Source organism: Pipistrellus kuhlii, unplaced genomic scaffold, assembly GCF_014108245.1.
Source record: "Pipistrellus kuhlii isolate mPipKuh1 unplaced genomic scaffold, mPipKuh1.p scaffold_m20_p_13, whole genome shotgun sequence".
In the NCBI taxonomy this organism is placed as follows: Eukaryota; Metazoa; Chordata; class Mammalia; order Chiroptera; family Vespertilionidae; genus Pipistrellus; species Pipistrellus kuhlii.
In genome coordinates this window covers 34,915,217-34,940,044 of record NW_023425438.1, presented here as the reverse complement: position 1 = coordinate 34,940,044, position 24,828 = coordinate 34,915,217, and the positions used below count along the sequence as shown (strand labels likewise).

Here is a 24,828-nt window from a genome sequence, read left to right as displayed (position 1 = left end):
CCATTGGGATAGGGCTGATCGGATGTCATGGTTATAGTCTAAATTTCCTGCATGATACTTCCTGATTTTGCTGTTCCTCCAACCCAGTGGAACATTCTTAAATTTTAAATCAAAGACTACAAGCAAGTCAGGAGCCAGGTGGTTTCTGAGTTCAAGCCCTGGTCCCACAGAGATTTAGCCAGGGCTCCCAGATAGCTCTGCCCACCTTCCTTTGAAGCACTGATCTTATAATGCAGACTGTCTTTGTGCATTCCTCCCAGAGATGAGAGGTCCTGGAAGTGCACTGGCTCTGTGAGCAGGCAGTAGCCAGCCTAGTAGAGGATAGACAAAGAAATTTTCAAATTCATAGTTTTATCTTGAATGAGAGCCTGACACACCTGTACTGGAATCTGCCAATAGAGTTCCTTTGATTTCCTTCATCTAGTGAGGCAATCTGGGAAACTCACAGTGAAACTGCACATGTGACCGATGTAGGGAGGTCTAGATGAGTATCCACAAAGGTCATGTGAGCCCAAAGAACCAGTTCTGGGAGGACCCGAAGGGCCCTTCCTATATTTGGCTGTGGGAACTCCTCAGTTCTGGCAGCAGAGATGTGTAATAACTTTCCTTCTTTCAGATCCAAATATTTCAGAAGAATCAAAGACTCTGACTCTGCCACCCATGCTGATTTTATAGACGCAGGAGCTCGAGGCTAGGGCGGGTATTTGGCAACCCCCTGAAATCACCTCTATGCCTGCTGGCTGACTTCACATTGCTTTTGCAACAACCCACCTGCATCTTTTGATCAACTCAAAGCTAATTAAAAACATAAGAAAAGTGAATATAAAGGTGGCAAGCTTAATTGAACAAGTGCTTGGTAATGAAAATCAGTTTACGGTGATGCTAAAAGGTCCTTAAATTCCATGCCCATAACCTGGTATAGTTCCAGTAACAACTCCACCCATTGCTTTCCTGTGAAAATACAGCACCCTTGCTACATTAACCTGTTATGTGCCAAGGGCAGCAAAGATAAGCCTATGGTGGTCCAAACTAAGACAGTGGCCATGAGGAGGGAAACGGATGGGTGTTAGAGATGCTTCGGAGGCAGAATGGAAATGTTAGGGACTGGAGTGAGGGGGGAGAGAGAGAGGTGAGCAGTGAGACTGTCCACATTGCGTGACACCCAGCTATTCACCTTTTGCCAGGATCAGCCCTGCTCCTCAGTTCTCAAAAAGCTTGTGAAGAATTTCAACCTTTGGAAACTGGATAGCACTCAGGCCTGACTTGCTAAATCTTAGTTTATGGGCTGCCGATTTGGAAAGAATAATGACTTTTTCTTGCCAGCAAGGCAAGTGCATGCAGGCAACCAAGGCAAATGTTGCACAATAAGCAGAGCGCGTGCAATGTAGGATGGTGGTTGTACTAGCTGCGCATGGCAGACAAGAAAGCCTTGGCTGGGAGGCTGGAGGAGGTGGGGAGGGAAGGGAATGTTGAGGAGAAATGACCCTGCACCCGAAATGCCCCAAACAGGGCTGGGCAATATCCATTGGGAAAACACCAGGCAGCCAACCTGTTGGTATGTACTCCCTCCAGAAGGGCTCAGAACCAAGTTCAGAATTGGAAAGTCCTGTGCTCTCCTGCATTAACAAGGGCTGGTTCTGGCCGCTCAGGAAAGCCTAGGGAGACCTTCACAGCCCTTAGGTCTAGACATGGTGTGTCCTCCACCACACCCAGTCTGTTGTACAGTCAACTCAGCCCCGAAGTTCCTTATCTGCCCTGAAGGCTGGGCCTGGAACTAGAACCCATCTTTCCCCTGCCCCATACTCCCCTCCCCGTATCTGCCCAGCAGGCTCTCCGTGGAGCTCACCTCTCTCTCAGGTAATTGATCACCATGTCTCCTAACTGTGCCCCAGGCTCCTACATCCTAAACTTTGAGCAAAACAAAGGCTTTTTCTGTTGCAAGCCAGGGCTCTTGGCAGTGTCTGTGTGAGTCCCACAGCTCCACTGGAAGAGAGAATCTTCTTACGCAAGTGAAGGCAGAAGGAAGGGTGAGGTGAAGGCAGCGTACCTGTCAAAGGAGGGCCTCTCCCCCGCATCGAAAGCATCTCTGAGCTGCTTCACCAGGTTGTCCTGCCCAGGCAGCCGGAAGATGCCCTCTTCGTTCAGGCCATGTTCCAGGATGAACTCCGCACACTTCTCCACAAGGATGGGCACCAGGTGGGGCCCGAATTTCTGCTCATATGCCACGGTCTCATCCAAACGCTGGCCAAACACCGCTGGGAGAGAAAAACAGCACCTGCCCATTATTTTGACTCCCGTTGGATGAACTGACAGGTCAAAGTGCTTCGCCTATTTCTTGAATTTCTGTGTTGCCTATGACCTCAAAGGCATTAGGGAAATGATACTAAACAAAATAGAGGAAACCAGTCGCCCACAATATTTCCTGGGGCTGGAAACTGGGGTAGTCTCTGTCCGTCTTTTTCTATGGACACACATGTTTACGCATTTAAAGTAACAAGTCACTTTTATTGAGTGTGCTGGGAATGGCGTTCAGCACTTTGCATATCTTTTCTCATTTAATCTTGACAGCAATCCTAGGAAGTGGTATTAATTGTTATGCCCACCTTACTGTGAAAGATACTGAGCCTTAGAGGCACTGATGAACTTGCTAAGGTCAGAGGCCAGGGCAAGGTACAGTCAGAACTCAATACAGGCAGTATATGCAAGAGAATGTGCGCTTCACCACAGCAGCAAGCAGGTGATTTTAAATAAGCATCAGTCTATCACAGGATATCTCAGAGCATATTAAACCAGTGAGGTATTTGAATAATTTAGATTGATTTACTGTGCTTGACTATTTTAACATTGCTACACACAGAACATATTCATTTGCCTAACAGAGTTCCTGGACTGTACAGAGCACATGCATTTTTCTAATTAATTGTTTAGTTAATTATTTGACATTTGGATGAATGGGCACAGGCTATTTCTTCTTTTGAACTATTTCCTTAGGGCAAAGCCCCACATGTAGAATTACTAATTCACATGGCTTGAACATTTTAATCGCTCGATGGTATGCAAATCGCATTCCAAAAACACTGTTCCAAATTACAGTGCCTCCAGCAACGCATGCACAGACCAGCCCGCCCCAGCCCTGTCAGCGCTTGGCTCCGGCCTTTTTCCACCCCAGTGGTATAATAAAGTTAATTTCTAAATCAGGATAATCAGTAGCTACTCATTTTTTCCCACAAGGCCTGGAAGTTCAGAAGATGGGTTATGCTTTCAGCTCTGTCCTGCCTGCATTTCCCTCTGTTATAATGAAGCTTGTGGCACCAATCACTTCAATCCATGGACACGGTCCCCAAAGCCCTTTGGTTTTTTCCCATGATTCTCTCTCTAGTAGGTCCCCTGTACAAGTCTCTAATTAATGTGGATTCCACCTATTAAGAGCTCTAATGTGTTCTTGAATCTCTCATGTCCTTTCCGTCCTTACCCATTGTCCCAGCCCAGGCTTGATCTCTCTCTTCATCTATGACTGTGTTTCTTCTCTTCTACTATGTTCAAAACCCTCCTACTACTTTCCTATTTAAACCACTGGTCTCCCTGAGCATATTCCCCCTTATTTTTAATATCAGCCACTTCTTCCCATATTACCACAGCAGTGTTTTTCAAATTACCCCTCAGAATCCTCGGGGGTTCCTCTGAAGCCCTTCCCTCCTCACATCAAGTGCTTGAGAGGTGAGGGCATATTAGATCCAGGAGCAGCTGAACAAGCGAGTCTCTGTTCTCCCTACTCCCAACCAGACCTGCTGGGCTGTTGTCTGTTTTACTTGTGTTTCAGGGAGACTGTGTAAATATTTCTGTGGCTAAAGTTTGGAAGCTGGGGCTGGCATTCTTTAGATTGGCATTCAGCCCGGCCCCTGCCTACCTTTCTGGCCTGACTTCCTGCCACATGCCCAGAGGCACCTCACCTGGTGTTCCCAAAGCCGATGGCGCTCTCCAATGTCCATGCCCTCAAATGGTCTCTTCTCACTGCCTCGTCTGTTCATCTCTTCCCTCTCTGTCTGCTGGATTTCCATTTGTCTTCCTTGGCTCCATTCAATTATTGTCATCTCTGCTAAGCCTTCCCTGACCTCAGTCTGAGAGATTCTATCTCTACTCTGTGTATCCGTATCCTTCTCAAATATCCCAATTCCTTTCTACACTGTGCTATGATTATGTGTATGCCCCGGTGCCCTCTGTATGACTATAGACTCTCTCATGCTAGAAATATGGGGAAGGTCTCTTTTTATTCCCAGAGTTTGGCGTAGGGCCTGGCACAAGGTAGAGTCAACAAATTTTGCTAAACTACTTAATAAATCATTTCATCTTCAAGCAAATGCTTTCCACAATTAATGATAATTTTGGCATTTATTTACTTTAAACACTAGTTGATATCTCAGCAGACAAATTCAGCTTCACGCTAACATTTATTGAGTATCCTGCCATGTTCCAGGAGCAGCCCACATGGCATTCCATTGGCTCTGCAGAGTAAGGGATTGTTATGCTCAATTAGCTTGTCATCAAATTATGAACATGAAAAGACCCTATGCAAAATAATGAAAAACAATTAGGGAATGTCAATACAATATAGAATTAGATTGCTGTTTGTCTGTGAAATGACCTGGATAGATATATTCACCAAACTGGAAGGAAATAATTAAAATGAGCTGACTTACAATATAGGCCACGTGGCCTTTGTAAAATTCCCTTTGAGGGGTCTAGGGAAGAACACTTCAAAGGGACAGGTGGATGTGTTTCAGAGTAGTTGAAACTTGAATTCAAGGGGCCCATGGGGCCTCCTAAGGAAAGATCTCCCAAACACAATGTGACAGTGTGCACACAGCTGTCAGAGTTGTCAAATGTGAGCTGCATTTCTGAGGTCCCCAAGCAGAAGGAAGGTCCACGTTGCAGGTGATCTGGAATCAAGCTTCTTCTTATGCCCCTCTGCATAGTCAATCCTCTAACTTTTCTCCTCTTCTGAGTCCATCAGTCCTGTCCACTTTCAACAGTACACTCATTCCCACATCCTTTCTCTCCATCATCTCCACTCTGCTGATTTCCACTCCCTCTCCACGCCTTTATCAGGCCACTGGGAGCTATGTGTGAATGCAGCCTAACATATCATGGACATTTATATTTCCAATCTCTGTAAGATCGGTTCCAAAGCTTCACCACTCCCCTTGAGCTCACCACCATCTTCTCTCCTGTCTCAGCAGGTGACCTTGTCTCCTCTTTCCCTTATCTCCCCAAATTGAGGACTTAATGAGTGAACTCCCTCATTTCCAGTCCCTGCCTCTTTTATTCTTCTTCCTGTATGCCTGCCTGTCTCTCTTAGAGGGAGAAAAAGACCCTGTACTTCCTCCAAGATAGTGTTTTCTTCCACCCTTTTCACCTCTTCCAAGATTTCACTCCTTCTCTTTTTGTATTTTTCCCTTTCAATTGAAAGAGCCCACATGTATCTAAGTCTTTGCTAATTTATTAAAGACTAATCTCCTATCCCGAGTCTCAAATGACCAATGCTTCCTTTCTTCTATTCACCAGTATATTCACCCAAAAAATGATGAGTCTACTTCTTGAAAGAGTCATCCACCCTCACAGCCTTTACTTCTGCCCTTAGCATTCACTTCCCAACCCCTCAATCCTCTCCATCTGGTTTAATCAGCCTGCATCTTTCCACTCAGCCTGCCCAATAAAACTTCCAGTGCCCTGCCCTCCTATGCTTATTCCACACTCTACTGGTCTTCACTGAAGATTCTGATGGGGATGATTCTTCTTCCTTTACAAGACATTCTCCCTACATGACCACAAAATCACTCACTCTCATTTTATGCCCACATCTCTATGGGCTCTTTTACAGTCTCCTTTACTGTGCCCCTTCTTCCACCTGATGTGCCATTTCCTGGCATTCCAGCTCAGATGTCCTCCCACTCTAGACATTGGGATATCACCTACAATCTGGTAACAAAATCCCCATATCTGCTCCTGGTCTCTTCCTATCTCTATCTCTGTAATTTCTCCTCTCTCTCTCTCTCTCTCTTTCTCTCTCCCTCTCTCTCTCTCTCTCTCTCTCTCTCTTTCTCTCTCTTCTCTCCCCCCATTCCACAATTCCAACACTTAATGGCTTCTCCAACCTCACTCTCATTCTACCTATCCCTCCTTACAAATCACCCTTCTTCTATAGCATTCCTCACAGCCATAGCATTTGGTCAATCGAGCACTCAAACACCAAGCACTTTAATACAAGGTACCTGCACTCAGCCCAGTTAGCAAAAGTGTGAGCGTTGAAATGATCTGCAACACCCCTCTTTCCTTCCAGAGAGATCAGTACATTCTAAATTACACCTTCAACTGTCTCTCCTCTCTATCCTTGCTGCCACTTTCAAAATTATTGCAATGATTTCTTATGCGACTCTGTTTCTTGCAAATTCCTTTCACTGGAATGCACAAATCACTTAGCAAATATAGACTGAGCATCTGTGCTGTGGGAGCTAGAGATTATGATAGAAAGAGTGAAAAATGGTCTTTGCTCTTGGAAACTCTAGAGCAAATGCCCTTCCTCCTTCTCCCCACCTAGAAACCTGATCTTACGATAGCCCAAGTTCAAATGCCATCACCTCAGAGGGACTTGCTCACTCTCCTCTGTGCTCATAGAGCTCCCTGTATATAACTCTATTCCATCTCTTCTCGTGGATTTTACAATGATTTATTTAAACATCTCTCTCTTCCACTGGACTGTGGGCTCCTCAAAGGCCGACAGCCTGTCTGGCTCACCATCTATTTTTATCTCCTGGCACAGTGCCTGGCACATGATGGACCAGTCCTCAAGGAGCTTTTATTACCTGCTGTCCCCTACCCCTCCTGTACTCAGCCTTGTCTCTCCTGAATACACTCTGATCAGCATTTCTTCATACTTGCATTTGTCAAGATCAATGGCCTATTTTACATTTATAAATCTGGGGTCACATTCTCCAGCCTTATATTAATTCCTCTATCAGCCCCCATCAAATTACCCCTCCTTCATGATGCAAATTTTCACATGGCTTTTGGACCACCACTCTCTCATTTCTCCATTTAGCTCATTGGCTGCTCCTTCTCAGCCTTTTCTGATGATTCCTGTTTCTCCCCGTCCTCCAAATGTCAGAGTGTCCCAGGCTTTCTTTTTCGCATCTGCACATACTCTGTAAATCTCACAGCTTTAAATATCATAAATATCATATGATGAAGACTTCGGAACTTTACATCTCCATTCTACAAATCAGCCAAAGCTATTCTCTCCAACAAGACATAACTGTTGCAAGCTCTAGGCACATCAGGACCAACTTCTTATGAGAGAGAAGGAGCATCCTTGCTTGCTTTAGTTTGTCTAGGCCAGGCTTCATCACTCTTCATCTCAGATCGAATATGAGGAGTTTGGTGCACAACATCCCTGGAAAGCCAGAGACCAATCCTGAGCTCTGCCTACCTCTGACTTCTGGATCTTGATTGCCACCCTTTGATCCTGAGTGGACATAAAGTAGCCTAGGTATGGGGAATAGATGAGCTGAGACATCCCTCATCAATGAAACTAAGGAAGAGTCCAATGAAGGAGGAAGGGGGTGGGAGACACTCAAAGACCATTCTCCACCCCTAGGCTTCCCTTCTGCACCATGCCTCCTAGGTTGCACCTGCTCTTTCTATCCTCTGCCAGCCACTCATTCACTAAAAACTGCTCATCATGTTGGACCAGTCAGCATTAACAGGCATTTCCATCTTAACGGATACAAATTTTAAATGATTAGCGAATCACAATATGTCATATAATAATTAATTAAGTTAATTCTGTGGCAGAAAGAGGTGGACTGATGTCCAGTTTCTGCTTACTGGTCATCATCCAGCCTTTATTTCTCAAGACCCCTCCATAAGTTTGCTACACACACACACACACACACACACACACACACACACACAATAACAATAACAGGACACAGGGTTGGTTTGGGGAAATTAAAATGGAAGGATTAGCTATTACTTCCTGGTCTCTCCTTCATCACTCAAACATTCCTGGGTTCAAGACAAAAGAACTCATTTCCCCCCACCTACGCCCCCTACCCTCCCCCTAACTCCCCAACCCCCGTCACCAGGAGAGTCTGCCCACCCCCTTCTGCTCCCAGCTTCACCCCTTCCCACTCGCCCTGTCTGCTAAGCATTGGTACCTGCTTCCCGTGGGCACAGTTCCAGGAGCTTCCCCACCCCTGACAAGGGAGGGGAGGGAGAAGGGGAGCCAGGCAAAGTGTCTTTCAGAGGAAGACTAGAATCACAAAATAGGGAGGAAATACCTTTCTTTCGGAGCTTGTGGATTTTCTTCCTGAAATTCCAGCCAAAGAGCAGTGCCAGAGAGGGAAAGCCACAGCTCATTGCCCACTGCGGCATCCTGGGAATATGAGGCAGGCAACAGCGAGGAATCGCAGCCCCTGCTGGGCCAGCCTCAAGCCTGTCCTCCTCCCCAGGCTGGGAGAGCCACCCTCTCTCGCCTTCAGACCAGCACATGCTTGTAAATACTGCTGGGATTCTGACTCCAGCACAGAAACTCTGGGATCTGTAGGCACCTGCCCCGGGCCCTCCCTCCCTCCCTCCTTCCCACACCACTTCCCCTCCCCACTCACCTTTATACACATGACTCTTGGCTTTTAAAGAGTGAACATAAAGCTGTCAGGGCCCACAATAAAAATAAGTGCCTCCTTTTACTTAGCAGCTAATTGTCAACTGCCATTCAAGGGATACCACGGAGGTGGGTTAAAAAAATTCCCTCACGCAAGCCCTTACCAGCATTGTCCCATATATCAAAGCATCTGGCAGGAACACAGGATTTCACTTAGTGTTGATGAAGTCAGCCCACCCTTCTCTGGAAATGCTTTCACAGTTGCAGGTGGTTCGGTCGAGCCTTCACAGAGAATAGTCTTGGAGGTGGGTTGTTGGCTAAAGGGAGATGCTTTTCCCCCTCCCGTGGAGATGATTTAGCAAATAGTGCAGCAACCCTACCAGACAGGCCCAGGAGACTTGAAATGGACTTTTAGCATAACTGGGGTAAGAGATGGGGGGTGGGGGGGAAGTGAAGCTAAGATAGTCAGAAGCAGAGAGGATTGCCAAGAAAGGCCCTGGGCAGTGCGATGCTGCCAACCAAGTGTTCATCCCTCCATTCACTCAAAGGCCAGGAATAGAGGACTCATCTTGGACCCCACATTCTCCTTCATGTGGAATTCACTCCCAGGTCTGGCAGTGTCACCTCTACAGTACAATGCTGCACAGACCTATTCACTTCTCTCCATCTCCACCATCACCCTCTTCCAAGCCAACATCTTTATCAGGGCTATCTTCACAGTTTTCACCTTTCTCTCAATTCAGAACCTGTTCTTTCTGTCACAGGACATTTGCACATGCTATTTCTCTGACAGAGACACTTCCTCTTCCTCTTTTTCTGCCTAATTAGCCTCTATTAACCCTTCAGATTTAAGCTGAATCATCACTAGTTGGGGGCTTCCCTAAATTTCTTGACAAATACAATCCTCCCCCACCCCCTATCTTATCATGTGTTTTTCCTTTGTGCTACTTTTCAGAGTTGTAGTTACATAGGTTTCTCTCTCTGTGTGTGTGTGTGTGTGTGTGTGTTTAATTAATTTATGTGTCTTATACTATACTGTGAGCTCCTTGAGAGAAAGGAATTTGCCTTTTTTTCCTCTTCTCTTCCTTCCTCTCTGCTCCCACCACCATCTCTTTCACTATTATACCCCCAGTGCTTGGCCTATTATAACACATTCTCAAAAAACATTTGTTTGAGTTCATGAATAAACTTGTATCTGTCTGGTGTAAGGATCTGAGGGAGGGGAATGAGAGAATTAATAAAAATAAGTAAAAAAGTTATTCCTTTTAATGTCCACTTTAACTAGAGAGAAAGAACCAGAACGCATGGAACAATAAATGGCGGACACAGCACTCTCTCATGAGCTACACTGCTCTACAGATTGTGAATTCATGCTCTGAAGGACAAGAGAATTTCAAAAACGAGAGGAAACAAAGGAACCTAGGCACTTAACAATTCCTTATTTATATACTCTAAGCCTAGTGTTGGCAAACACAAAAGATGCTTAACACATGGGACATACTAATACTCCAGGGTCTTATTATCTGGTTGGGCTGAGCAGGCCTACTAGTGTACACAATTTAGTGCAGTGCTTATGTGCTCAGCAGTGGCCTGAGAAATGCCTCAGATGGCCAGCCTCCAGAGGAAGAGGGCAGAACATGTCCCGACTGAGTAGCAATTTGCAATGTGAGCTGCCTGATCCCCAGAGATGGGACAGAGACCAGGTTTCAATGTGGGGATCCAGCGGAGGCAGAGCCCTTTTACTAAAAGGAGGAGGTGTTTTGAAGAAAACCAGCAGCTATGAGCCTGAGAACAAGTCACCAGAAGTGGGGATGTGATCTCCGATTTTCCCTTTATCCTACTTAAGTTGCAAAAACCTGGAATTGCATCCAGAACTTCTGGGGAAGGTGATGCTGTCTAGAGTGATTGATTGTAAGAAATATACACTTGGTCTTTGACTCGTTTCTTGGCACAGAGCTCATAAAACTCTTGGAATTTCCATTATGAGAGTTATAAAGGTATCTTTAATCTTTTGGAAAGCACCAGATGATGAGAGGATTGGAACTTTCAATCCCACCCTCTTAACTCACAATTCAGGGAAGGAGAGAGAGCCTGGAGGTTGAATTGATTCCCAATGGCCAGTGATTTAATCTATCATATCTGTGTTATGAGGCCCCATAAAAACCCAAAGGACAGAGTTCCGAGAGCTTCTGGGCTGGTGAATACATGGAGATGAGAGGAGAGTGGAGCTCCCGTAGAGGCCATGTCCTTTTCCCTGCACCTTGCTCTCTGTATCTCTTCCATTTGGCTATTTCTGAGTTATATCTTTTTATAATAACTGGCATATAGTGAATAAACTGGTTTCTTGAGTTCTGTGAGCCACTCTAGAAAGTTAATCAAAACCAAGGAGGTCATTGTTGAAAATTCCCATCTATAGTCAGCCATCCTGGAGCACAGCTAACAGCTGGACTTGCCAAGACATCTGAACTGTGTACGTGATTGGGGTCAGTCTTGTAGGACTGGGCCCTTAGGCTGTGGAATCTGATGCTATTTGGGTAATGTCAGTACTGAGTTAAGTTGCAGGACTCCCAGCTGATGTCTATGACGTGTAGGAAACATCCACTCTCACATTGGAATTGGTTCCTGAATCAGATAAGGTGAGAGGAATGCTCAGGGCCAGCTACCAGGCAGGAGGAGCCACAGGGAAGAAGTTGGGTATGCTGTGGAAACCACGTAGGCCATCTTTCCCATCAAGGGAGAATGGAGACCAGGAAGGGGACTGGGGCAGGAAGAGGCCTTAGCTTTGCAGAACTGTCACTAGTGACTTCGAAAACTTAAGAGCTGGGATTCATTACTTGGAGGGTGTAGATGACTATCGGGGTCTGAAAATATCCTGCAGTTGAACTCAGAATTATTTTGTCTAAATGTATCTTCAAAGAGAGAATCCAAAGCTTTTATTGAATTCTTTAAGGCATCTATGAACCCTAAAGAACTTCACTAAAGCTCATCATTAATGTGCTTGAAGGAATATCATTCTAGAGGGAGCAACCCATTTACAGAATAATTTTGCAGATAAGCTGGTAGTCATTTATCAAAGTGGACAGCCTAGGGAAGTAGAACAGAGAGCTGCTTGGATAGAGGGGACCTACTCCTTTAAAAACATTTATTGAGCACAAACTGTTTAGATTCTGGGATACAGCATCCCCAAAATAGAGGGGGAAATTCCTGCAAAACTGATTGAAGCTTTCATTCTAGTGAGGGGTAACCAACTCAAAACAAATGAGTAGAATATTTAGCATGTTAGAAGAAGGCAGGAAAGGAGAAAAATGAAGCAGGAAAGGGGGCTGGGGGGGGGGGGGGGGGGCCTGGGAGAAGGGCAGGAGGAAGGGGTTCAATGTTAAATGAGATGATTAAGGGCAGGCTCACTGTGGTGATGTTTGAGCAAAGACAGAAACAAAGCAAGAGACCAAATCATACAGCTACCTGGGGGAAGAGAATTACAGACAGCAAGTGCAAGGACCCTGATCAGATACATTTCCATGGTGTTTGGAGAAGATCAAGGAGGCTGGTGAGTTTGGAGTGAAATAAGCACAGCAGGAGGTACTGGAAGACAAGGTTAAAGGTAATGGATGGGGCAGATTGTGCACTGTGGTTCATTATAAGCTTTTGACTTTTCCTCGAGGTAGAAGTGAAGCTATGGGACAGTGTTGAGTGGAGGAGGACCTCCACTGACAAACAGGTTTAACAGTTCATTCTGGCTGTTATGTGGAAGACAGACTATAATTCATACTGAAGCAGTATAACACCTCACAGGATGGTACAGTGAAGGTCATGAGCAGTGAGCAGGTTCTGGGTGGGAAAATCCATAGGCAATTTCACAAATGAGGCAGCAGCAACATTCTCAGACTTCTCAGTGGTTGAGGGTGTTTGCTCTGCCCAGCTAACAGAACCAGGGGATCTTTACAAGTGGAAGTGAGCTACCTACAGAGGCAGGAGCCCTGGCCCTGCTGCTCCATGGCTGGACCCCTTGGGCAAATTATTTACTTCTTCAGGACTGAAGTTTCCTGACTTACAAACAGAAAGAACAGATGGCTGACCTGCCCCAGGACCTCAGACTGGACTCTGCTATCTTCAAATGCCTTCCCATCCTGAGATCTATTATTTGGGTTCAGTGAGAGGCCTGAAGAACATCTGAAATGCCACTGCAAAGCCAAACCCTGTTCCTTGAATAAATAAATAGTGATATACTCTGTTTTCTCCTCCCAGTCTATAGGACTTATGCTTGACTTTCTTAGGATGTTGGCCTTGAGGAAGGGGGAGGGAGAGATCCCCATGTGGACAATGACACAGTAAAGCAGAGTGCAGTGGCAGGGCTGAGCCAAGCACAAGGGACACAGATGTTGGCTATAGGGCATAGGTTAGGGTTAGGGTTAGGGTTAAAGTTAGGGTTAGGGTTAAAGTTAGGGTTAGGGTTAAAGTTAGGGTTAGGTTAGGTTAGGTTTAAGGTTAGGTATATGATTAGGCAATATCCACGACCTTTGTCAATGCAGACAGCCAAAAATGCTGGGCTAGAGAAAACAGAAAACGTCAACCATTTCACAATCCAGGGCAATAAGGAAGGTTGAAGCTACCTTTATGCAGGCTGGATAGTATATAATAGAGCTTTAGTATAGAAAAGCTTCATTTCAGCCTGATTAGCACCGTAAAATTATTGGGAAATGTTTAATGAAACCATGTTATTCTTTTTTGTAATAGGTTACCATAGTTCAGGATGACTTAGGCAGGCACTCCTGAGTTTGGCTGTCCCCTCCAAATTACTTCTTTTCTTGTAGTGCCCATATTGTAGGTCACAGGCCCCAGAATTGCCTCCCTGCCCCAGACCCTAGGTTCACAGGTGGACTCCAAACATCAGCTGAGATCACCTGGGACAGGAAGCTAGAAGCTTGACAATGAGCATGGCCTCAGAGTTGTCCTTTGGCCTTTGAACACTGTTCAAGGGAAGATCATATCTAGAGCTGCTTCCCCCCATCACAGAGATGTTACAGACACCTGCCCAGGAAAGCCTGTCGGGGTCCTTACCTCCAGAGGGTGTGCCAGCGACTCTCTTCAGGAATTTAACCCATTCCTCCATCTCCGCCTGGGAGCTGGCCATGAGGACATAGGAGTCCTGTCCCGTGCGACTCTGGTCCCATGAAGCTAAAGGAAGAAGCAACACTAATAAAGGTCTTAGAGTGGAAAGGGGCTGGAGCAAGAGGAAGCAAAGAGAAGCTGAACCTGAATTGCTTCCTTGGTTCAATTTTTTCCTTTAAACAACACCAAAGCATTATCTGCTTAATCTCAGTGACACTGAATATCTGTTCACCCTTATTGTTTTGGCTGATACTCTAGTTCTCTAGACAATCACTGGCCACATGGCTTGCATCAGGGTGACTTGGGCTGACAGCTACTCCTGTGGAGGACAGAAGCCATTTGCTACCAAAAAGGAGGAGGAAATTCATGAGGCAGGTTCAGTATTAGAGGAGAGAGGATCACCCCATACAAGTTTGAAGATTCCATTCAATTCATCATGCCAATCCTGGGTAGTTTCCTAAGCTACTCTTAAACTCAGTTGTGAAGACAGGGAAGGAAACAGCAACTCAGGAGGGAGGAACAATAAACATGTGTGTGTGTGTTTCTCATGAAATCGGTGCTTCCTGTTCAGGATTACCACTCTCCCATCTGCACAAGACATTGCAAAAGGTAGGTTCTCAACTCATGTTTTTTTTTTTTTTGTTTTTTTTTTTAATTTATTTATTTATTTATTTTTACATATTTTAATGATTTTTTTTTGCCCCCTCCCTCCCTCCCCCATATCCCCTCCCTCCCCATAGTTTTATGTCCATTGGTTGTACTTATATGCATGTATACAAGTCCTTCGGTTGATCTGTTATCTCCCCCAGATCCTCCTCCCCTCCCCGCTGTAATTTGACAATCTGCTTGTTGCTTTACTGTCTCTATATCTATCTTTTGGTTCATCAGTTTATAATGCTCTTTATTATCCACAAATGAGTGAGGTCATGTGGTGTTTCTCTTTCATTGATTGGCTTATTTCACTCAGCATGATGTTCTCCAATTCCATCCAGGTTGCTGCAAATGATGAGAATTCCTTCTTTTTTATGGCAGCATAGTATTCCATTGTGTAGATGTACCAAAGTTTTTTGATCCAATCATCTGCTGACGGGCACCTAGGCTGTTTCCAAATTCTGGCTATTGTAGATTGTGCTGCTATGAACATAGGGGTGCATATATCCTTTCTGATTGGTGTTTCTAGTTTCTTGGGATATATTCCTAGGAGTGGGATTACTGGATCAAATGGGAGTTCCATTTTCAGTTTTTTGAGGAAACTCCACACTGTTCTCCACAGTGGTTGCACCAGTCTGCATTCCCACCAGCAGTGCACGAGGGTTCCTTTTTCTCCGCAACCTCGCCAACACTTGTCGTTTGTTGACTTGTTGATGTTGGCCATTCTGACAGGTGTGAGATGGTACCGCATTGTTGTTTTGATTTGCATCTCTCGTATAATTAGTGACTTTGAGCATGTTTTCATGTGCCTTTTGGCCTTCCTTCTGTCTTCTTTTGAAAATATTCTATTTAGGTCCCTTGCCCATTTCTTAATTGGATCATTCATCTTCCTTTTATTTAGTTGTATCAGCTGTCTGTAGATGTTAGAGATTAAACCTTTATCAGTGGTGTTATTTGCAAATATGTTCTCCCACACAGTGGGCTTTCTTGTTGTTTTGTTGATGGTTTCTTTTGCTGTAAAAAAGCTTTTTATTTTGATGTAGTCCCATTTGTTTATTTTCTCTTTAGCTTCCATTGCCCTGGGGGCAGTATCAGTGAAGAAGTTCTTTTGGCATACGTCTGAGATTTTGCTGCCTGAGGATGCTTCTAGTATTTTTATGGTTTCCCGTCTGATGTTTAAGTCCTGTATCCATTTTGAGTTTATTTTTGTGTATGGTGTAAGTTGGTGATCTAGTTTCATTCTTTTGCATGTGTCTACCCAATTTTCCCAACACCATTTATTGAAGAAACTGTCTTGACTCCATTGTATATTCGTGCCTCCTTTGTCAAATATTAATTGAGCATATTGATTTGGGTTGATATCTGGGTTCTCGATTCTATTCCATTGATCTATATGTCTGTTCTTGTGCCAGTACCAGGCTGTTTTGAGAACAGTGGCTTTGTAATACAGTTTGAAGTCCGGTATTGAGATCCCTCCTACTTTACCCTTCTTTCTCAGGATTGCTGTGGCTATTCGGGGTCTTTTATTGTTCCAAATGAACTGTTGGAGAGTTCTTTCTAGGTCAGTGAAATATGCCCTTGGTATTTTAATGGGGAGTGCATTGAACCTATAGATTGCTTTAGGAAGTATGGACATTTTGATGATGTTGATTCTACCAATCCATGAACATGGTATGTTCTTCCATCTCCTTACATCATCCTCTATCTCTTTTTTCAATGTCGAGTAATTTTCTGCATATAGATCCTTTACTTCCTTAGTTAAATTTATTCCTAGGTATCTTAATTTTTTTGGTGCGATGGTAAATGGAATTGCTTTTTTAGTCTCTGTTTCTGTAGTTTCACTGTTGGTGTATAGAAATGCCATGGATTTCTTGGCGTTAATTTTGTATCCTGCTACATTGCCAAATTCATTTATTAAGTCAATTAGTTTCTTAATGGAGTCTTTTGGGTTCTTTATGTACAATATCATGTCATCTGCAAATAAGGATAACTTTACTTCTTCTTTTCCAATTTGGATGCCTTTTATTTCCTCCTCTTGTCTAATTGCAATGGCTAGTACTTCCAGTACTATGTCAAACAGGAGTGGCGAAAGTGGGCATCCCTGTCTTGTTCCTGTTCTTAGAGGGAATGGTTTTAGTTTTTGCCCATTGAGTATAATGTTGGCTGTGGGTTTATCATATATAGCTTTTATTATGTTGAGGTATGATCCTTGTACTCCCACCTTGTTAAGAGTTTTTATCAGGAAAGGGTGTTGGATTTTATCGAATGCTTTTTCTGCATCAATTGATATGACTATATGATTTTTATCTTTCAATTTGTTTATGTGATGTATCACGTTTATTGATTTGCGGATATTGTACCATCCTTGCATTCCTGGAATAAATCCTACTTGGTCATGGTGTATGATCTTTGTGATGCTCTGCTGGAGCCGATTTGCTAGGATTTTGTTGAGGATTTTGGCATCTATGTTCATGAGGGATATTGGCCTGTAATTCTCTTTCATTGAGTTGTCTTTATCTGGTTTTGGTATTAGGGTGATGCTGGCTTCATAGAAGGAGTTTGGAAGTGTTCCTTCCTCTTGAATTTTTTGGAAAAGTCTGAGGAGGATAGGTTTTAGTTCTTCCTTGAATATTTGGTAAAACTCTCCTGTGAAGCCATCTGGCCCTGGGCTTTTGTTTGCTGGAAGCTTTCTGATGACTGTTTCAATTTCTTCCCAAGTCACTGGTCTATTGAGATTTTTAGATTCTTCCTGATCGAGTTTTGGAAGTTTGTATTTTTCTAGGAATATGTCCATTTCCTCCAGGTTGTTCAGTTTGTTGGAATAGAGTTGTTCGTAGTATTTTGTAACAATCCGTTGTATTTCGTTGGGGTCTGTTGTTATTTCACCTCTTTCATTTCTGATTTTGTTTATTTGGGTCCTCTCTCTTTGTTTCTTAGTTAGCCTGGCTAGAGGTTCATCTATCTTGTTTATTCTTTCAAAGAACCAGCTCTTGGTTTTGTTGATCTTATGTATTGTTTTTTTGGTCTCTATGTCGTTTATCTGTGCTCTGATTTTTGTTATTTCCTTCCTTCTGCTTACACTGGGCTTTTCTTGTTGCTCCTTTTCTAACTCTTTGAGTTGTAGAGTTAGATCATCTGTTACCCTTTTTTCTAGTTTTTTGCAATAGGCTTGTAAGGATATGAACTTCCCTCTTAAGACTGCTTTTGCTGTGTCCCATAGATTTTGGATTGTTGTGTTTTCATTGTCATTTGTTTCCAGGATGTTTTTAATTTCTTCCTTGATTTCTCTGGTAACCCAGTCCTTGTTTAATAGCGTGCTGTTTAGTCTCCATGTGTTTGATTTCTTTGGATTATTTTTATTGTAGTTAATTTCCAGTTTTATGCCATTATGGTCTGAGAAGATACTTGATATGATTTCTATCTTCTTGAATTTGAAGAGACTTTGCCTATGACCCAAAATGTGGTCTATCTTTGAGAATGTCCCATGTGCACTTGAGAAGAATGTATATTCTGTGGCTTTGGGGTGGAGTGTTCTGAAGATGTCAATTAATTCCATCTGGTCTAGTGAGTCCCTTAGGATTGATATTTCTTTGCTGATTTTTTGTTTAGATGATTTGTCGAAGGGTGACAGTGGGGTATTAAAATCTCCTACTATGATTGTATTGCTATTAATCTCTCTCTTAATGTCCTCCAGCAGTTTTTTAATGTATTTGGTTGCTCCTGTATTGGGTGCATATATATTTACCAGGGTTATTTCTTCTTGTTGGATTGTTCCCTTTAGTATTATGAAGTGGCCTTCATTATCTCTTATTATGTCCTTCACTCTGAGATCTAATTTGTCAGATATAAGTATTGCTACCCCAGCTTTTTTTTCATTTCCATTTGCCTGGAAAACTTTTTTCCATCCCTTCACCCTCAGTCTGTGTGCATCTTTTTTTCTGAGGTGGGTTTCTTGTAGACAACAGATGTATGGGTCTTGTTTTCTTATCCAATCTGTTACCCTATGTCTTTTGATTGGAGCATTTAATCCATTTACGTTTAAGGTTATTATTGATAGGTACACATTTGATGCCATTTTTATTCTATACCCGTGTTCCTTCTTCACTTCCTATTTCTTTATTTTTACAGTAGACCCTTTAGCATTTCTTGCATTGCTGGTTTGGTGGAGATAAATTCCTTCAGTCTTTTTTTGTCTGTGAAGCTCCTGATTTCCCCTTCAATTTTGATTGATAGCCTTGCTGGGTACAGTATTCTTGGATTCAGACCCTTCCTTTGCATGACTTTGTATATTTCATCCCATTCCCTTCTGGCCTGGTAAGTTTCTGTTGAGAAATCAGTTGCTAGTCTGATGGGGGTTCCTTTGTATGTAACTTCCTGTCTCTCTCTGGCTGCTTTTAAGATTCTTACTTTGTCATTGTTGTTTGCCAATTTGATTATAATGTGCCTCGGAGTCTGTCTTCTGGGATTCATTTTGCTTGGGACTCTGCGAGCATCTTGGATTTGTGTGGGTTTTTTCTTCTCTATTTCAGGAAAGTTTTCTGTCATTATTTCTTGAAATACTTTTTCCATGTCTACCTCAGTTTCCTTTCCTTCTGGAACCCCTATTATTCGAATATTATTTTGTTTTGTAATGTCCCAAAGCTCCCGTAGGCTCTCCTCCTGCTTTTTAATCTTTTTTTCTAGAAGCTGCTCTACTTGGGTATTTTTTTCCATCTTATCTTCTAGCTCACTGATGCGGTCCTCTGCTTCCTCTAGTCTACTCTTGATGCTTTCTATTGAGTTCTTCATGGTAGCGATGTCATTTTTCATTTCTTCTTGGTTCTTCTTCAATTCCTCATGGTTCTTCTTCAGTTCCTCATGGTTCTTCCTCATTTCTTCTTGGTTATTGTCAAATTTCTCTTCCATTCTTTTTAGCCATCCTATGATCATTATTCTGAATTCTTGCTCTGGTAGGCTCAACTCATGTTTAATTGACAAATGAAGCTTGTTAGGACTTTATTTATTAGTACCATTTTTACTTTAAACACAAGATTATAAAGGAATAGATGCAGTATTTCCTGAATTGATGTTCTCAAATGGACAAAAGGGTGGACAAAAATGAAAGGAGTTATAGAGGGTACAGGAGGAGACCAAGAGAGAAAACGATAATAGAGAACAATAGGGAGAGAGGACGAGGAGAAAGGAAGAAGGAGAGCATCAAACATGGGTCCTGGGTAGGACAAGAAAATGATAGCAACCCTTTTCAATTATAAGATCCTAATAAATTTCAAAGTGCCTTTGCAGACATCAACACAATCTTCTCTCAATGTCGAGGCATTTCCCTCAAAGAGAGCCTGTTTTAGCACCACATTTGTACTCAAACCTATCTTTTCTTTCAGGAAAGCAAAAGACTTTCAAAGTCCCACTGGTTCTGGTCTCTTGAACCCATCTTAATGTCACCAAGCCACACCTTCTTTCATCCTTTGTAATGACCTAATCCTGAATCTATGTTATCATTGGATTATTGGCTATTCTAACCAGAAGTGTCAGTTCACGGGGGCCATGGCTATTCAGGAACATCCTGAGAGCTGGGTGTTTCCAAAAGTAGACTGGGAAGTAAAAAGTTCTCAAGGCAGAACTGAAACATTCCATAGAAATCACAACATCCCTTTCTCTAGTATCATTTCCTCTCCACAAGTAATGTAACTGAAGGTCAGAAACTCAAAGGCACCTGCTCATTGGTACCTAGTAAGTTACTGCCAAACTCAGGGCAGGGCTACTGGTCTTTCTTCCAAGTAGAGTTTCCATGAGGCCACATTGCTCCCAATTTTGGCCAAAAGGTATCCGGTGTCCTTCCCCACCATGCCCACACCCCAATCCATTATGCCCACACCCCAATTCATTCTGTTGTTAAGAACTGTCTTTCAGTTTACCCAGATTCCTGAGAGATCCTTCAGTTTGACCATGGCAACCCCATGGAAAAATATCCAGCTCTCGAGATGTTGCAGAGTGGCCAAGACTTCCATGGGTTCACCCTTCTGGTCAGAAGATCTGATGACCCAATACCAACACAGATTCAAAATCTGGCCATCCCATAGGGTAGAGAAGGTGAGGCACAGTGATATTAATACAGCTTTAAGAAACCAGGTCCAAAGGGAATTTGAATATCTTTTGTTGCCCTCTAAAAATATGCACATTGAAGTGCGAGGATGGGCTCTCTTTGGGAGAAATTGCCTAACATTAATACAAAGCCCATGAATTGCTAATAGCTCTGCCCTCAGGAACCTGCTTTCTTTGACTTAAAACAGTTTGTTCGCTGTGTCATATATTGGGCTATTTCCTTATCAGAAAGAAGCCTCCCTTCCTTTCTTCCCTGCCTGAGCAACTCCTACCCATTTTCAAAAACGTAGCTCAAATGTCATCCTCTCCAGGGATATTTCTTAATATCATCTCTTCCCACTTCAAAATAAGTGGGGAGTCCCTATTCTAAATCCCTTATCATCCTATTCTTACCTCTCTCACAGCAGTAGCTAAGTTATCCTGAACATTAGTTTCCTTATCATTAACATCTAGGCAATTATTTAATACCAGAGGCACAATGCATGAAAACCACGCAAAAGTAGGCTTTCCTTCCCCCACCCCCGTCCCGGCTGCCAGCACTGACTTCCCTCTGGCACCCAGGACCCAGGCTTCCCTCGCAGCCCTGGCTTTGAAAAGATGGAAGGATGTTTGGTCTAATTAGCATATTACACTTTTATTATTATAGATGTCCAAAACTACAGCCTGCTCTTCCCAAAACAATTTTCACAAATCTCAGCAAATACATTCTTCCAATTGTTTAGGCAAAAACCTTGCAGTTAACCTTTGCTTCTCTTTCCCATATCCAATCTATCAGCAAATAAAGTCCCGTCTACCCTTACAATGTATCCAGAAATAATTATTTCTCACCCTTTCACTGTGCTCATTTCTCACTTGCATGATTGCAATAGCCTCTTCACTGGTCTCCCTGCTCTGTCCTTGTCTCTTTTTATTTTCAACTCAAAAGAGTGGCAAAACATAAGTCAGATCATGACATTTCTTTGGTCAAAACTTCCCAATGCCTTCCCATTCGTATAGCATAAAAACTAAACTTTTTATAATTGCCTGTAAGTGCCAGTAAAAGCTGAGTTCGCCCCTGACTGAATCTCTTACTCTTGTTTCCTGTCATCATTCCACTGTAACCACATTGGTCTCTTTGATGTTTCCTGAACATGTGAATAGGCTCAGAGACTTTGCATTGACTGTTCCCCTTTCTGGAATGCTCTTCCTCCAGATGGGCACTTGGTTCACTCCTTAACGTCCTTCAGATCACTCCTCAAAAGTCACCTTCTCAATGATGCCTACTTTTCCTGCTCCATTTAAAATGACAAATCAACCACTGCCATCCTATTTCAACCAGCACTTTGTCTTTCTTTGCTTAATTTTTTTCATAGCACTTTCCCACCATAAAAACGATACAATTTACTCATTTGTTTCTCTTGTCAGTCTCCTTCCATATAGGCTATTTGCAGGCTATTTTGTTCTTTGTTGGATTCCCAGTTCCTATAATAGTGCCAGACTTGTGGCTCAATAAATTTGTTGAATAAGAGAATGACATCTAATAATATGAAAATCAAAGGCAACATATGCACCGGAAGAAACGCCCTTATCCCTGGGGACTCTTTTTGGGTTGGAGACCAGATATTTTTCTGCGAGCGGTAAGAAGGGAGAAGGAAGCTTGCCCTAAATTTTTGCCTGTCCCAAGTAAAGAAAAACATAACTACAAGAAATCCTGGCCCTGGTTAGCAAGGCCATTCCTTATGCCAGCAATGGCCCCCAAGAATCATCTTGCATGGGAGAATGACAAAAAGGGACTGAAAATTCTCTGCATTATAACGTAAAAGGTTGTATCTGGGAGGAGACTTGGAAAAGATGGCACCTTCAGGAAAATTGTTTCCTACCTTACCATACTTTAGAATTGTTTTTCTTTATGAGTGTGTGTGTGTGTGTGTGTGTGTGTGTGTGTGTGGTTGTGTGTGTGTTCTAAGAATTTCCCCAGCAGCCTGCCTGCATGTGTGAGTGAAAATGAGAGAATAAATCTTCATTTTACCCTAGCACAGCAATCTTTGAGGGTGCTGGACTTCGGTGAAAAGACCACATTGAGTTTGCAATTAGAGTTTTCAGTAGAGCTACCCTCAATTGAAAATTCAGGCTTTGGGACACATATGACCATGGATGGTGGCAACCCATGAATGGTGCTGGGGAGGAAATCCTGGGAAAGAGATGGGTTTCCCCAGAGAGGAGAGGCTAAAAAAGCTCATCCTCTGAGGAGGAAGAGAGATGGATAGACCTTCAGATAGAAAAGCAAGAGAGGACCCATGAGGAGGCTCCCTGGAAAGAGCAGAATTTAAAAAGAAATATTTGCCATAACCGGTTTGGCTCAGTGGATAGAGCATTGGCCTGCGAACTGAAAGTCTCAGGTTCTATTCCAGTCAAGGGCATCTACCTTGGTTGCGGGCACAACCCCAGTGGGGGATGTACAAGAGGCAACTTATCAATGTTTCAAACTCTTTATCCCTCTCTGTTCCTCTCCGTAAAAAATCAATAAAAATATATTTTAAAAATAATAATAAAATAAAAAGAAATATTTTTTCTTTGTTTTATATGAATGGTCATAGCCAACTTTAGGATTCGCTTCTACATTATAATTTCCTCTAGTTCTTCGCCAAATATCAAACACTTACATGGCATTAACTGTATACCAGACACTGTACCAAGGGTTTCATATATATTTATTTAATCCTCACTATTATCATCATTGGTCCCATTGTGCAGATTAAGAAACAGAGACAGAGAGTAATGAAAGAACTTGATCACAGTTACACAAATAGTAAACAGCAGGAAAGGTTTTGGACCCGGGCAGGATGGCTCCAGATGGAACACATCTAACTTCTCTGCTACACTGCCTTTTCCACCAAGTTTCTTACACATGTAGCTGCCTCATGAGAGTGGTGAGGGGGGAGCTAAGGAGAGGGGTGCTCAAGGGATAGGTGGCATGCCCTGCTATGTCAGCATGGTGCAGCTTCCTGGCTGCTCGGCCTAAGCAGCAGACCTGGATTTCCTGGTGGGACCGGGCTGGCAAAGGAGCAAGAGACAGGGAGAAGCAGCTTAAGTGTGATGGTTTCACACAAACACAAACTCCCCCTGAGACAAAGCAGGACAAGCTCCCCTTGTCCCAAATGCATTCCTGGAGGGTAAAGTGACTCTTGATTAGGAAAAGTACCCTCCCGTGTGCTGCTAACATGCTCAATAGGTGAATGGCAGCACCTGACACGAGCTAAGTGCTCAGCAAGTCGGAGCCGTCATTTCTTGAACCACAGGAGAGACGGTTGACTGTCAACCACTTTCCACCTGCCAAAATGGCAATTTCACATTGTTCAGTTTAGAGTTTAATTTTAATGTCCCACTCCCCTTCTAGACTGAACTTCCTTTAGTGAGCCGGGATGATGTACTTTCCAGATCAGGGTCTCAGTGCCTAGTGTCCAGGCTCAGGAAATGCATAGAGTTGAACCGAATGCACACCCACTTAGTTTGCTTGCTAATTAATGAGCTGGTATGGTTCCTTGACTACATACGGAACTACTATGTATTCTTCTTTTGTTTGTTAATCTTCACCGGAGGATATTTTTCCATTATTATTATTTTTATTTATTTATTTATTTTTTGCAGAGAATGGAAGGGAGAGGGAAAAGAGAGAGCATCATCAATGTGAAAAAGATACATCAACTGGTTGCCTCCCACATGCACCCCAATCAGGGCCAGGGACTAAGCCTGCAACCCACATGCCCTTGACAGGAATCGAACCCACAAACCTTCAGTCCGCTGGCTGATGCTCTAACCACTGAGTGAACTGGCTATGGGCCTACTGTGCATTCTGAGTAGGCTGGTTGATTAGCTGTTGATATATCTTTGGCTTATAGGATCCAGAGGAAAATAAGAATGTAATATACCTCTGGCCCACCTTTTGTCACTTACCTGGAATGACTTCAAAGACAAACTTCCCTGCTTCTTCTGGGTTTGTGGCAATCTCCTTGATTGTACTTCCAGGTAGGTACATACAACCCTGCAAGATCAAAAGTCAGGCCTTTAAGATGGGCAGCAATTTTATCACCTATTAACTAACCTTAAGTTGGAAGACAGGTAAGGTAGCGATGGGATGGAGAAGAACATGGAAAGCTAGGCCCTTCTGCTATTCAGGCCTCAATCAAATAAAATGGTAGCTATCGGAGAACAAGCTAAGGATAAGGTCCTGACAGGAGAATGAGCTGAGGGGGCATCTTCACCAACGCTTGCCTCTTCCCACTTTTCCAAGGACCTGATTTCCTGGCCAAACCAAATATCAGGTCTTTGTG

The 24,828-nt window shown here is 43.3% G+C and overlaps 1 protein-coding gene and 1 long non-coding RNA gene across 6 annotated transcripts in view; one reads left to right on the top strand and one right to left on the bottom strand.

The window, feature by feature from the left end:
* The window catches only part of ARHGAP25 (Rho GTPase activating protein 25), an 81,771-nt gene that overhangs the window by 13,024 nt on the left and 43,919 nt on the right, over positions 1-24,828 (bottom strand). For 2 of the 5 annotated variants that reach the window (XM_036435578.2, XM_036435576.2), the window contains exons 3-5: positions 24,452-24,539; positions 13,718-13,834; positions 2,048-2,255 (exon numbers count right to left, since the gene is read on the bottom strand). In XM_036435578.2, coding sequence (XP_036291471.1) covers positions 2,048-2,255; positions 13,718-13,834; positions 24,452-24,539 — 413 coding nt within the window. Of the gene's footprint in view, positions 1-2,047; positions 2,256-4,862; positions 6,016-13,717; positions 13,835-24,451; positions 24,540-24,828 lie in introns of those variants that run through there. The other 3 variants (XM_036435580.2, XM_036435577.2, XM_045580845.1) reach the window with 2 other exon arrangements.
* On the top strand, positions 2,193-14,321 carry LOC123652228. The gene is made up of 2 exons (XR_006741437.1): positions 2,193-2,313; positions 13,394-14,321. It is a non-coding gene; the product is annotated as an uncharacterized LOC123652228 (long non-coding RNA).